The 14,940-nt window shown below is 35.0% G+C and overlaps 1 protein-coding gene across 2 annotated transcripts in view; it reads left to right on the top strand.

Moving 5' to 3' along the window:
• RASA1 (RAS p21 protein activator 1) overlaps positions 1 to 14,940 on the top strand; it is a 45,278-nt gene that overhangs the window by 15,003 nt on the left and 15,335 nt on the right. For both annotated transcript variants that reach the window (XM_058044495.1, XM_058044496.1), the window contains 8 exons: positions 176 to 207; positions 1,670 to 1,722; positions 2,350 to 2,500; positions 5,465 to 5,543; positions 8,474 to 8,594; positions 11,212 to 11,368; positions 12,181 to 12,268; positions 14,332 to 14,409. In XM_058044495.1, the coding sequence (XP_057900478.1) occupies positions 176 to 207; positions 1,670 to 1,722; positions 2,350 to 2,500; positions 5,465 to 5,543; positions 8,474 to 8,594; positions 11,212 to 11,368; positions 12,181 to 12,268; positions 14,332 to 14,409 (759 nt within the window). The remainder of the gene's footprint in view (positions 1 to 175; positions 208 to 1,669; positions 1,723 to 2,349; positions 2,501 to 5,464; positions 5,544 to 8,473; positions 8,595 to 11,211; positions 11,369 to 12,180; positions 12,269 to 14,331; positions 14,410 to 14,940) is intronic.

Genomic DNA, 14,940 nt, shown 5'->3' with positions numbered 1-14,940 from the left:
CTAATGAATGAAGAGGGAAGCTTTTCATAGAGCTGCAGCAAGTCTTTTAGGTAAAAAATGCCTCAGATATCTAAAGGTCATTTTTTTTTATACAGGAGGTCTTAACTTACGACTTTTTTTTTTTTAAATTGAGTTGTACTGTTGTCATTCACTTGATATGTTAATTTTCTCATAGGGAAGAGAAGAAGATCCCCATGAAGGCAAAATGTAAGGATTTTTTTTTTTTGTCGTTTGAAAGCAATCATAACTGTTTGTCAAGTTCCACTGTGAGATTTCTAAGTTTTTGAGAAAGTGACCAAAGAGATTTTTTTTTTCAATCTCAAGACTTCTTTATATACTAGCTGCTGCAGTTGCAGGGATAACTAATGTGAAAAAGTCCTGTAATGGACTTTTGGTAGAATTACCATCTCTGGATAGATTTAGAAGGTGTGTAGGTGTGGCACTTGGTGACATTGGTTTGGTGATGGCCTTGGCAGTCCTATGTTAAGGATTGGATGTGATGATCAACAGTATTTTCCAATGCAAAGGATTCTGTGTTCTGTACAGTTCTGTGATTCTTATAATGCTTAAAGTTTGAAGAAAAAATCACAGGACTGTGACTGTTCTTCCTTCTATTTACTTAAATACTTAAAAAAAATTTAAAAATTAAACTTAGAATCAGTAGTGTGTTGATATGTCTTTTAATAGATTACTTTCACAAGTGAAGATGAGTGGCAGATAGTTGTGAAAAATGTCTAGTGCCTTGATAACTGATCTGATGACCTCGTTTGTTTGTCATATTTGTGCTTGCTGTTTTTTTGCTGTTTCCCACTTTCCAAGAGGCTGGTGGCAGAAGGAGACATTTCAGTGGTCTATTTGGTTTATTGAGTTCTGCTAGTCAATTTGGCAGTATGGATGTCTTCAAATGTGAAAATTTCGTATTTGGAAAGTAGCGTGTAGGGGACATGTTGGAGCTTTGGTTCTGTCTTTCAGCTCTTGTTTACCTTTCATCGGAGTCTATATTAATATCTGAAGATAATATAGAAAGAAAGCCAGAAATTCGAGTCTTTTCTTATAAAAGCACTGTATCTTTAGCTTTCCTTTAAATACAGATTATTAAGTTGTAGTGTGTCAGGCTTTTCTAAATAGTGGTAAGTATCATGCCAAAACTAGGCAGAGGCTGTGAACTTTTGTGGGCTACTACTCTGACACAAGACTCTGGGAAGGTGCAAGGTGTGAGATCAAAGCAGTTTATATTCATTAATCTAACAAACCTAGGTTTTGTTTCCACAGCTCTCGCAAATTTGAGTTTGAGGTTTTCTGTGTATAACTTCTTGTTTGAGCTTCAGATTTAATGATGCTAGTACATTGCTGTATGACTTCAAATAATGCCTATGAAATGACCTACTTTTTGGACAATTCATATCAATCTCTAAACTCACTTGTATTTGAACATCAGCTCCAAGTGTTTTATTGAAGTAATTTATTTATATACCTATTAGTGTTAGTCTTTCATGTTGTTGGGAGGAGAGAATCATTAAGTAGCATGGACATTGATTGTCTCATCCATATATATTGGGTCTTTTAAAATAAAGATTAATTCATAGGTGCCAGAGTCTTGGATGTCAGCATAACCAAAAAAGAGAGCTGGTAGTCTTGCTTTCTAATTTTTCTCTTCATCTTTGTTAAGATGGTTCCATGGGAAGATCTCCAAACAAGAAGCTTACAATTTGCTGATGACAGGTATGTGTATTTCTGATGTGAAATACAGTGATAGTGAAATGACACAAAGCAATCCTGTTAATATTAAACTATGGCAAAACTTCTTTCTATATCTAAGCATAAATGAGTGTTTTAGATTCTCCAATCCCTCTGGGTGCTACCTCAGTGGAATACTACATTGGACGAAAACTTTCATGGCTGTCAGTACTGAGTATGTTCTCAAGTAAAGTTAATCTAAATTTTTTTTATTTAATTAATTTTTTAAATTGTTTTATGTGGAATCAATTATTTCACTTTCATAAAGCAAGTATTTTTTTAGTTGAAAACAGTAGTTCTGACTCATATTGTTTAATACCCTACTTTAAATATTGGCACAGAGATTTGAAAATGTTATCAAGCTTTTTTTTGTATGATGTTTTAAAGAGATGGCAAAGATATGGCTAGGTTGCAGCCTACAGTGGAACCGTTTTTCATTAATTCTGGTGGTTTAGTACTAGTTCTTCTAGTTTGAGATCACTACTGTAATTTACCTTTATAGGGTTTGTATCTCTTCAGGTGTGCAGTTCTTTCTAATTTATGTAGAAATAGATTTTCTAAGGGTTTACATATATCACTAAGAAAAATAACACTGTTATGATGTTTTTTCAGTTGGTCAGGTGTGCAGTTTTCTTGTGAGGCCTTCAGATAATACTCCTGGTGATTATTCACTTTATTTCCGGACCAGTGAAAATATTCAGCGTTTTAAAATATGTCCAACATCAAACAATCAATTTATGATGGGAGGCCGATACTATAATAGGTGAGTTTTTGTGGCAAAAGGAATTGTGCATATTTTGTGCTTGCATAATTTGCTCCTGGTAATTATTTGCTACTATGATTTTAAGACTGTAGTTTCCTTTATACTAAATATTTTCTCTAATTTCTGTAGTAGTTACTACTAACTGAGCAGATTCTTACAGCTTAAATAACCTAAGTGTAACTTGTTTCTCTTGAAGTATTTGTGCTTGTTCTGCCAAACAGTTGCTTCACTCTGTAAATTGTAGTTTGAATGGATCATGTGGATCCATAAATTGTGTATCTTTAATTAAGAGATTACTCTATTTGAAGCAGCTTGGAAGCTTCTACATGAGTTCTTGTCTATTTGAAAAGGGGAAAATAAAAATGCTAATTTTATCTGAGACAATCAATAGAGTTTTCAAATAATAGAAATGGGTATTTACAAGAAAGGCGATAAATGCCTTCGTTGTTGAAAAAATTACTAAATTACATTGAAGTATGTGCTTGGTACTTGGAGCAGAAATATTGATCAGTTCATTTAGAGTGAACAAACTTAAGATGTATTTCTTTTGCCATTGAGGCAAAAAAATAGTAATTTGTACAAAACAGAAAGAGAAATAATGAAGTCTTTCCCCTTTTATGGGAGAAACTATCAATACACCTTGGTCTTTCATAGTATTTTTTTTAGAGTTGCTGTATCTGGAAGTATTTTCAGTAGTGAGAACTCACCTTCCTCCTTAAAAAGAGGTCATTGTCTGCCTTAAAAAAATCAGCATTTTTCCTGACCTGCTCACGTAGAACAAGGGCATTCTTACCCCAGTAGAGAATTTCTGTCACTTCTGATTGGGTAGAGGTTTTTAGCAGCTGTGTGTGAGAAAATATCCAGGTCTCCTCATGAAGTTCAGTGGACTTTTTTATATGACTTCACTCACATGATGCTGTGAGGCTAAATAATTGGATCCTTAGGAACCTATGCCAATTTCACACCCAGGCTGCTGGAATACCTTCTTCATTAATCAATCTGGCCTTCAGCCATCCTTACTGAAAACTAAGCTAGCTGCAGGGTCAGCCTTTCATGGAAATAAATGCCAATTTGTAGTTGCATGACTTAGGATGAGGATGATAGGCCCCAAGCCCCCCATCCTTGGTGATGCCAAAATAATCATCAAGTTAGTGGAACTCTTATTATTCTCAAATGGGTTTGTAGCAATAAATAATACACTTTCAGAAAAATACTACCTTGTTATTGCTTCAGATTACTTTATAATGCAGTGCTGGATTCACTTGGTGTGTAGATTATATTTGTCTGAAAGAGATTCTATGCAGTCAAACAGAAAACAAGATTTTAAAGTTAAGCAGCAATAAATTATGACAAAGTGCTTTAAGAATTTCTTTTGGTATTTTGATATGTAGTTTTCTAGAGATCGTCCTTAATGTCAAAGGAAAATCTTTGTTTTTGTTGTATGTTTGGGAGAATTACCACTATACTCTTAAGGTGATATTCAGTTCAAATTTCTGTGTGTATAAGGTTGATAAATTTGCTGGAAGTTCAAACATATAATGAAAAACACAGTCCTTGGGTGCTTCATCAAGGCTTGGAATTCCTAGTCTAAACGTTACTCTAACTCCAGAAAGAGTTTTTAAATACAACTGACTTTATTCTTTGGCCTGTATTACAAAATTGCAGAAATTTTGCAGGCACCTGCTCTTTACATTGAGGAACTCCTAATGGCATTTTTAATCAAGGAAGTAGATGCTGCATTGAAGGTCAAGGTATTCCTAATTTGATGAGTCAGAAAGTTCATGTAATGCTGTTTGATCGATTAGGAAATGTTGGTAGTAGCTATTCAACCTGTCAAATGTAATGACTGAGTCCTTGTGTTTTTTAGTGTGACACAGTTGCAATTCTTATGTAGAAAACAGCATATACAGACAGTATCTCAGTAAAAATTGAAATTAACTAGTTGATTTCATTGAAACGGAAAGAAACATTAACCTCATTTTACATATCTGAAAAATAAAAGTGCTTTTTGGAAGGTTATTTTATCAAGTTTGCCTAGTTCATAGCTTCCGAATAAAATAGGAAAGTCAACCAAGATACCTTGATACAGCTTTATTTAAAAGTTTTTGAGATTTTTTACAGTATAAGCTATTGTTCCTGCATTGCACACATGCCTTATTTGTATCTTTGCACACACAGCTGAGTATGCATGAACTGAGAAGTCACACTGAGTATATTTTTATCTATTTAATTACTTAGCTGTTTTTCTAGATGGATATTTGCATGTAAATGATTAATTTCTGTTGATGTCCCTGTTGCTATTCTTTATTACAATGTGAATTTCAGTAGTGTGAAAATAAATTAGAGCAACTGAAATGCCTTGAATTTCAGCTTGTATCTGTCACTACGTCTCTCCTGAGCCTTCCAAATGCAATTGCAGTCTCAATCTGATGACTAGAATCAGTGCATCCCTGTAAAGGAGTGCTACTGACATGAGTATTTGAAAGAATAGCTCAGTGATGTCCAGTCGTAATCTGTATAAGCCCTACTACCAACCTTTTCTGTTTTCTATTCCTGTTCTTCCAGAAGGGGATTGCACTTCCCTCAGAATATGTCCCATTCCACTTATCTAATTATTCTAGGACTTGGACAATTATTGCCAATGAAATAGTAATTTTTCAACTTGGTTGGAAAGCAGGTAATGCACATGTACTACCTGAATGTGGAAGGTGCAGTGCCTAATGTGACATTTTAAGCAAGTCATTAAAATATTTTGCAGAGTTTAGGTTAATACATTCTGAATACAGTTTTATGAACTTTCTTGACTTCAGTATATTCCTGTCAAATAAGATTATGATGATTAACACTTGATTTTATTAAAACTTTGAGGGAACATTTTTTGTGGTTTTATGGAAAAGCAGATTCTCAAACGGTGGAAAAATTAATGTGTTTAACATTTCAATATTCTTTTTCTTATTGGAACAGTATTGCTGACATCATTGAGCACTACAGAAAAGAACAGATTGTTGAAGGATATTACTTAAAAGATCCTGTTCCAATGCAGGTAGGATTTAATCTCTGAGCCTTTGATGTTGAAGTCACACACTGAATCACTATCAAATCAATTTATGAACTAAATTACAGCAGAGATACCAGTGGTAGTTAAACAGCATAATCTCCAGTAGTCAATCATCAACAGCTTCAATATTTTCAGCTCATCTGTTTCTTTTATTTTATCCTCAAATACATACACTTACTGAAGACTGGGTTATAGTAAACAGAAAGTATGGTAAGTTCTGTTTATGTTGTGAGGTGTTCAACCTCTACTCTGCACCCCTAGTTCCTGGGCTCGTGCTTTGATTTAGTCCCATATTAAGGGGAGCCAGTCTGCCCTCTCTTCAGTGTCTGGGTTTTTTGCCCTGTCACAGGAAACCTATACACACCAAAAAGCTTCAGGAGTGATTGCGGGGCTGGGACTGCAGCACTTGTTCTGCAGCACACTTGCCCCATAGCAGAAATTGATTCTAAGAGATCACCAGTGATAAGCATACTACATCATTACCTTTTCATGAGCTTTTAACTAGTTGTAAAATTTACGTACCTGTTCTTTTCTTTTTCTGTTCCCGAGCTTTCCTGTTTCAGTGGAAATCAGAAATTTGCTCTTCCTGTCCTCTCTAAAGAGAGTTGAAGGCAATTCATACCCCTTTGTGGCATCTTTTTTTATTAATCTGAGAGCATTTCTTCTGTTCACGAAGCTAAGCACACAGAAGCTGATCCTGTCTCTTTGTAATGTTTTCATAGTTGTCTTGCTGCTACCAATTTTGGTGTGAACTCAGCTTTCTTGAACATGTACCAGAACAATTTAGAGTAGTACCGTGTTATGCATAATTCCCTTTCCCTCTGGAAAGCACTTAATGAATATACATGTAATTTGCTGTGGTGAGTTGACCCTAGTGAGCTGCTAACCACCTGTACCTTTGTTTGCTCATTCTCTATTCTTGTGGAATGGGGCAAAAGCAAAAAACTCCTGGGTTAAGATAAATACTGTTTTATAAGCAAAGGAAAGGGTGATACAAAGGCAGCACTCAGCACCTCTCACAAGTAGACTAATGCCCAGATGTTCTCTGAGACCTCCGTGTGCCCCCATGCTTATTGCTGATCATGATGTTACATGACAGGGAGTATCTCTCTAATAAATTGGCATCGCCTGTCCTGGCTATCTCTGTTCCCAGCATATTGTCTAGCAAGCCATCTTACTGAGGAAGGGGGCAGAGAGGGAAATGGAGAAAGTCTTGAGGCTATACAGGTACTGATCAACAAAAGCCAGAACACTATGCTATGTTACCAATACCATTACAGTCACAAAACCAAAACACAGCACCTTAGGCACTGCCATGGCAGAAGTTAAGTCCATCCGTGTGGGACGAGTATGTTAGCATAGCCAACTGTTCACAGCCCAGTCCTCCAATGAATGACTCCGCTGTTCACATCTCATTTTCTGTAAGTATCAACAGGTGTAACTGGTGTGTTTCACTAAGAGATACATTCCTTGTTATTGCAGTCTTTCCTATTGTGTTGTGTCCTTGGTGCTTCCCCATTCTTTCCTGCTGTTAACTTGTGCTCAGTAATGTGCTTGGGTCAGAAAGCAAGTAAGAATTCTGAGATTGCTCCTTGGAAAATTTAATTACTAACTTTTTTCATTTTTTCTCTTAATAATGGCAATAAGTCTTCATTTCAGCTTTTCACATATGTGAAACTTACAGTTTCTATATTAATCAACTCTTTATTGACTCATTTTCCATGTGAGAGTACTTCAGATTCTTTTAACCTAGCCAGATGCACTTGTGACTTTATTTGAAAATGTAGTGCTCAGTGGTGCAGTTAATGTTCAGCTTCACCTCCCTTCCATGTAACACCATGCTCTGTGTTTTTGAGGGGGAGAAAAGAATTCAAGAGTTTTGCATCATTTCAAAGTCAATCTGGTGGAATTCCTGTGTCTGATATGCTGTTTACTTAAAAGTATTTGCCACTAGATGTCTTCTTTTGTGCACTACTCCTTGTGCACTTATGTTAAAAACATGATCTTGATAGATAATCATGTTATGTTATGTTATCATCTCATAACATATGGATATAGCTTCCTTTGTAGGTCCTGTAATTCCTATTAGTATTACCAAATTATTTTTCATCTTGCTGTTGTTTTGATCAAAATCATAATTCTTACAGATATATGCACAGGAAGAAATGTAGAATATTATGTAAGAACCAGTGCATATGTCTTTTCATCTCAGCGATGTCCTTACTACTTTATAGTCTTGCTTTTCTTGGGTTTTTTTATGGCTAAAGAACTTTTGTTCATCAGCTTACTTAGTAAAGTCAGACCTGGCTTGGTCATATTTATTACTTGCATTTCTAGATACTACCCTTTATTGTGTGCATTTCTAGATACTACCCTTTATTGTGTGAATTTATCAGTTTTTCTATTTCCTGTTTCTTCCTTTCTTCTCTTGTCCTGAATTCTGCTCAGTTACAACATGTGAGTTCTAAAGAGATTAATGGGGGACTGTGCCACTTTGAGTCGGTTTTAATTATGATGTGCACCATTTTTGTTGCTTCAGAGTTTAACCATGATATGTCAGGCCTCTGAGCTTTGGTAGAAGACAGTTACAAGCTAGATAAATCTTCAAAGACTAGCATAAATTTTAACACAGTGAAATCACGGTGAAACATCATGTTTTTTGTTTTTACATGGAGAAGACTTACTTTGTAGAAGATTGTCTGTATTGAAAACCCCTATTTTCTTTCAGTTTGGAAAATATGGAGAGTTATAATACATTTCTAGCATGTGTATTGTATGAAAAATGAATGCTTTAGTTAAATGCATGAGAGAACAATAGTAATGAGTTAGGTAGCATTCAGTAAGATGATCCTGATTGCAACTTCATAGTTGGCAATTTCTGAACTTAAAGTATGTTTTTCTGACATGTTTTCTAGCACCAAGAACAAGTGCTTAATGATACAGTGGACGGAAAAGAAATCTACAATACAATTCGTCGGAAAACAAAGGATGCTTTTTATAAAAATATTGTCAAAAAAGGTTATCTTCTGAAAAAAAGTGAGTTATGTTTGCCTCTGTTATTCCTTTAAAGGAAAACAAAAAGCAAATAAGGATCATAGAATCATGCAGTATCTTAAACTGGCCGGGAGTCATAAAGATCATGCGCAGGTCTGCTGAAAACTAAACCACATGATTAAGAGCATTATCTGGACACTCCTTAAACCCTGACAGGCTGTGAGCATTTCCTGCATACCCTTTTCTAAGGACCAGCTTTTGCTGTCAGCAAACTATTTACAAGCACGAACGGAGACGGGATAATCTGAATCAGCGTCGTGAGCTGTTTATTTCACACATCAGTCTCAGTACATTGTTAGGACAATGGAGACAGTACGTTCGCAGCTCCGTGATTCAAATGGAATGCTAAAGAAACATCACTTTACACGGTAGCATAAAGCCATCTCACCTTAGGTTTCAGCTAATCACACATAGAGCAAAACATATTGACAATAATTCTATCCAATCATATGAAACACAGGTAAGGGTAGTTAACACAATAGGGACTTGTTTTCTAACACAATAGCTCGTTGATGAGAGACAAAGCACAGAAACTCATTCATACTAACCTTCTAAAGATATACATTAAATAACCTTGTTGCAACCTCTAAAGACAAATCACAAGAGCTTATTGTTCTATTTCTCACTTGTGCTCTACTGCTTAGAAAACTTTCCCCTGTATTAGCAGTGTTCACCAGTCTGCTGTCTGAGGCCTGCTTTTTTAACCACTTTCTCAAAACTCTCTAATTTTATAAATCCCAACAATAGCCATCTCCTCAGTGAAGAACTTTTTCCTAAGGTCTAATCTGAAATTTCCCTGCATCAGCTTTGTTCCATTTCCTTGTGCCCAAGTGTTGGTCACTAGAGGGCAGAGATCAACACCTTCTAGCTGAGTTTAATGAATTTAGCAGTACTAGAAAGGGAGAAATTGAAGCGGGCAAAAGGTTCTAGAAAGTGTGTAAGGAGTGTGAAGGATCTCTTTCCTTAAGTAGTAGATGAGTAGGACAATGCAATACATAAAATTACATGCAGTATGAAAATTTAGGTTGAAAGTTCTGAAAAAATCAGCACAGCATAGAAACTAGGCATCCTTGTCAAAGGTAGCATTCAAAATCATGAAATGAAATATATTTTCATAAAGTGCTTGTATTTAATGTTGAAGTCACTAAGTTCTAGCTGATAGAGGTTTGAGAGAGCTAGAATAGTGTAAATCTGTACATTCACTGCAGAAAACAGTTGGTTTAATTTTGTTATTCCAAGTCAGGTTGTATGTTTTCAATCTTAAATTTAATATGCACAGTCTGCCATACAAAGGTTATAGTTTTTAGGGTTCGAATGCTAACACAGCATAGCATGCAATAAGCACATTAAAAGCTGACAGCTTGACTTATTTCAGTGTAACCTTGAGTATTACCTTGAAGAGTTTCCATTGAACAAGTCTTTGAAGTTTTGAGGAACCTGGTCCCTTGCCGAGTGTTATATTTCTACTTTTTGGAAAAACCAGCATTAATGGATGCAGAAAAACGGTATCAATAACAAGATTTCTGCAAATGACAAGAAGGATAATTTACAGGTGGTAATCTGGATAGTGACCAAATGCAAGAAAGAAGGTATGAGTTTACATATAGCCTAATACAAGAGACATTAAAAAACCCCAAACCACTCCAAACTATACCGTCTGAACAGAAAAAGGGAAGCATCTCATTTATTGAGAAGGTTTATTCTGAGAGGTGTAGAGAGATGCAATGGAATAAGGAATGAAATAGGAATGGCTTGGAAAAATTAGGCTAAAAGAGGCAAATTAGAATACAGTCTTGTAAAAGGATGCACATAGTGTTAATGGGCTAAATGCAATAAAACCACTCTTCCACCTAGGAGTCATAGTATAATAAATGAGTGTTAAATTTGTATTTTGAAAACAATTTTGCTACTAGTTTATTGAGACCCCAGTGGATTTATGATGATTGAAATGTGAAATAAAGGCTGAAAGTTTTTTCTAAATGGTGCTCTGATTTAAGCATTAATTTGTTGCAGAATGCTCCTAATCAGCTGTAATTCAAAGAACCTTTCTCTGCAGCAAGTGGAACCTGCCAAATTCTTACATATGGTTGTGCTTGCAGGTTGATTCTGATTTAAGTTTGCATATAAAATATTTCCATTTCTGTTCTTCAGCTGTATGTTGTAAGGTATTGTAATGCAATCAATGGTCAGAGTTTAGGAGCAGCTTTCTAATGTTGAGTCCATTTCTTAAAAAAAAAATTAATGAATGGGGTCCACATTGTCGCTATTTGCAATCTGTATAGATACAGGCATAACACTGAGAGGAGCTCATTGTTGGGGCAACTCATATGCGCTCTCATAATATTGTTGAAAACACTGAGGATGTTTGAAGAATCTTTTGCAACTCTACCTGCATCTGTGAAGAGGATCTGGTTTTAGTTACATGTTGTATAAAACGGAATGCGTATACTGATGTTATAACTCAAGTGTGATTATCTGTACATTGTTCTTCTCTTTGGAATTTGACAGAAGCTTTACTGCCCTCTTCTGTTTTCTTAATTTACAAAATTTACATGTTGTTTTAGACAATATTATAACTATTTGTTTGATTCTTGTGCAGGTAAAGGAAAGAGATGGAAAAACTTGTACTTTATATTAGAGGGAAATGATGCCCAGCTTATTTATTTTGAAAGTGAAAAACGAGCCACAAAACCCAAAGGACTAATAGACCTTAGTGTGTGTTCTGTCTATGGAGTACATGACAGTTTATTTGGCAGGTAGGACATTGGGGTTTTTTTAATCCTATTGCACCAAGAGTTAATGAGATAAAGAATTTTTGTAAATTCGAAAAGTTCTACATTATTTTGGTAAGTATTTGAAAGCTAGCTTTGTTAGAAGTCTGTGGGTTCTTTTCTGTTTAAAAACAAGTACTTTGTTTGTATTATACTAGTTCATATAAGTAAACATCCTCAAAGATTGTTTTTGCACAATTACTATACTCAGAGTGAGTTACACACTCAAGTGTTTTGAGTATGATCTAGTACACATCTTACTGGTCATAAGAGCTGTGGGACACATTCATATAGGGGATTCCTTAGGTTAATACTGTTTCTTGAAAGAAAAATCCTTTATGTATGATTAACTGGTTGTGAAAAAATGCTGAACTTCCACTGCTTTTAAACTCTCTAGGAATAGAGAGTTCACAAGTGTTTTGAGATGGCTTTTTTTGCCTTAACTGTAAGCCAGCATACATGCTTGTTCAGTACACACCATTCTAAAAATGTGTCAGTGTTCTGAAGCAGGTTGCATGTACTGTAGTTTTCTTAAAATGACACAATACATTCAAAACCAAAATGCAGTTTTTGAAGATCTGATAAATCTTGTTGGAAGTCTTTCTCTTTCCATTTGTGATGGTAACATGTAGATGAACAAACACTGATGCAGTTATTCAATGCATCTTACAGACAAACAGGAGAAATCTGTTACTTCAGTGTAAACTTTGTTTTGGCACAGATTAAGTGAAGGTGTCTGTTAATATGTGAAGATTAATTAAACTTAATTTTTGTTTTTCTTTTTTTTTATTTTTAAGGCCAAACTGTTTTCAGATAGTAGTTCAGCACTTTAGTGAAGAGCATTACATCTTTTACTTTGCAGGCGAAACTCCAGAGCAAGCACAGGTGAGAGCTTTTATTTGCTACGTGTAAAAAAAGTAACTTTAAATCTTGTGTTGTTCAGTGATGTTCCCTTCTGAAGCAGGAAGCAAATATATCTCAAATATTTAGTCGTTACACAGCAGGTGTTAAAATTAACTGGTAGCAGATTTCTGAGGGGGAAGGTTGGTGCTGAAAATCCAGCACCTGTATTACCTGTTCTTCAGGGTTTTGGTTTTGACAAATTCCAGTCAGGCCCCATGTGCAGAACTTCCATTACTTTCTGTTACCTCTTTCTGGAGAACATACATGGTTTTTGACATAGTTCAATTCAGAAGAAAAAATTTACTCTTCAGGTCTTTTCCATGCTATAAAACACAGCACAGTAAGTTAGAGTTTTACTTCAGAGTGAAATAAATAAAATGCTAATGCATGTATGTGACCAAAGTGCATAGAACTGTCTTTTCCAGTCATTTGCCATGTATATGCACAGAGTAAGATTTTCTGGGTTTATGTGGTGTCTTTAGTTACTAGCTCTCTTAACAGTTATGTTCACTGATTAGGAATTGTGGGATAGAAGCTTACTTCAGAGAAATGATTTTACCAGTAGATTGTATCTAAAATGATAAGAGTGTTCTTGTTTAAGTTTTAAGCTCTGCAAGTTCACAGCTCTGATGTATGCATTGCATTAGAAGTTAAGGTTTGCATTTGATGTTATTTGAATGACATGAAAGCTTTTTAGAGCACTCATAACAGACTGTATTCACCAGAGCATGAAGTCTATATATTATTTTTTATGTTCTGTATATAAAGGAAAGCACAGATTTTCTTTTTAAATTAATGCCAATTATTAAAAATTGTTAATGCAAATTGTTAAATTTGGAGAGATGACATAAGAATTATGTAGTGGAATTCATCATACAATTGTCAGTGTATTGACTTTGAGAGACAGTATGCTGTATTATAATTGAGAATATATAAATTAAATTCCATGCTTCTTAATTTTTGTCATATCTGTAAAATCTTTTGTTTTCAAAAAAGTAAAGTAATTAAGAATGTGTAGAAGATAGAATGTCCTGTTTTGTTTCCTGAACATTTGGTTTAATTTGATTTTGAAACTGCTTAACAAGCTGTTCACTGTGTTTATACAGAACACAGTTGTTTCGGATTTCTTTATAATATGGTTTTGGCCCAGAAAACTTTACAAAGAGATAACAAAGCTGAGAAAACTCAGCTTTCTTTACTTGTATCATTTCATAGAAAAATAGAACCTTGGTGGGGTGTAGCTGAAAGCTTTTCCTTGGAAGGATTTGAAAACTGAAGCCTAACTCACAAAACTGAGAATAGATGCAGTACGTATTTCAGTATTTTTAAGATGCGGAAGATGCTGTGAAGAATGAGTGAAGCAGTATTATGGGGGTTTTAATGACATTGTTAAACAGTACTTTGAGAGTAGATAGCATATCTTTGAGATACTGACTGAAGAGAAGACTGTTGGTCAAAACCTAAATTTTGTGCTTTGCAAGAAATGTACAGGATTTAATGGTTGCAAAGACAGTAACTAGTGAATGAGGCTATAATACATCTTCCACCTTCCGAAGACAAACTGGAGAATGTTGAATATATGCTCTGTATTTCTCTGTTAATTGTTCAGTCTTTGTTTGAAGTATACAGTGTTATGACTGCCATATGGGACTACTGGAGAGAATAATCAGACCTGTTTGGCTTGTTGAATGCAATTTTCTCAGAAGTAAACAACTTTTTCTTAATTTTATATACAATTTGTAACTTCTTGTAGTATCACTGCACTGGGAAATTGGCAAAGGTCACACTGTATATCCATTAGTAATGCTTGATAATACTGAAAGAGAAGATGGTTCAGATTTGCAAATTCTTTATGAGGTTTTGCTTAGTAATGATAATAAATTTGGTTTAATATTCAGTCTATCGTACTGTGGAATTACAGAAAACTTAGGTTATGCCAAGCTAAAGGGAAAATTCAGATACTTTATACAGATATGTCTGTTCCACTGCAAGAAGCTGTATCTGACTTGGTTTTCATTACATTCTTCTGCATCCTTCTCTCTTAGGACTGGATGAAAGCTCTGCAGGTGTTTTGCAGTTTAAGAAAATCCAGTCCAGGAACATCAAATAAACGTCTGCGTCAGGTGAAGCTGATATTGTGGGGTTGGAGGTGCATGTGGAGGAGTATTTTGCCTCCTCTGTGCAAAATGATATTAATAAGTCTCAGGATTTTTCCATTCAACAGTAGCAAATCCTAAATAAAAGTCTAAAGAAGTCAGCAGCTTTTTGAATATGCCTCACATGGGAAATTAAAAAAGTTCATACAACATGTCAACAAAAAATGTGAAAAAAATTATATTACACATACATAAAATACCCAATATTTACATTTTAGTTACATGTAAATACATGTTATTTAACTAATGATACTCATTTTATGTAACAAATACATGCTGAGCCAAGCTTGTGTCTTAATTTCTCTTGGTGTCTTGAAAATACATGCCAGAATTTCTTCAGAGAGAGAGGGCAATCAGTCTTAAATAGCTATGTCTGTAATGATTGGAGCATAACAGGGAAATACTTTAAGAATTTCTGATATTATTTAATCTGAGGAACATTGAATGTCGTTGCTTGTTACAGGCAGTAGAGAATGGAATAAAACGGTGAGTAAAAAG

This window comes from Melospiza georgiana, chromosome Z (genome assembly GCF_028018845.1).
Source record: "Melospiza georgiana isolate bMelGeo1 chromosome Z, bMelGeo1.pri, whole genome shotgun sequence".
NCBI lineage: Eukaryota > Metazoa > Chordata > Aves > Passeriformes > Passerellidae > Melospiza > Melospiza georgiana.
Note: the sequence above shows the minus strand (reverse complement) of the source record. Positions and strands in the feature narration are given on the sequence as shown.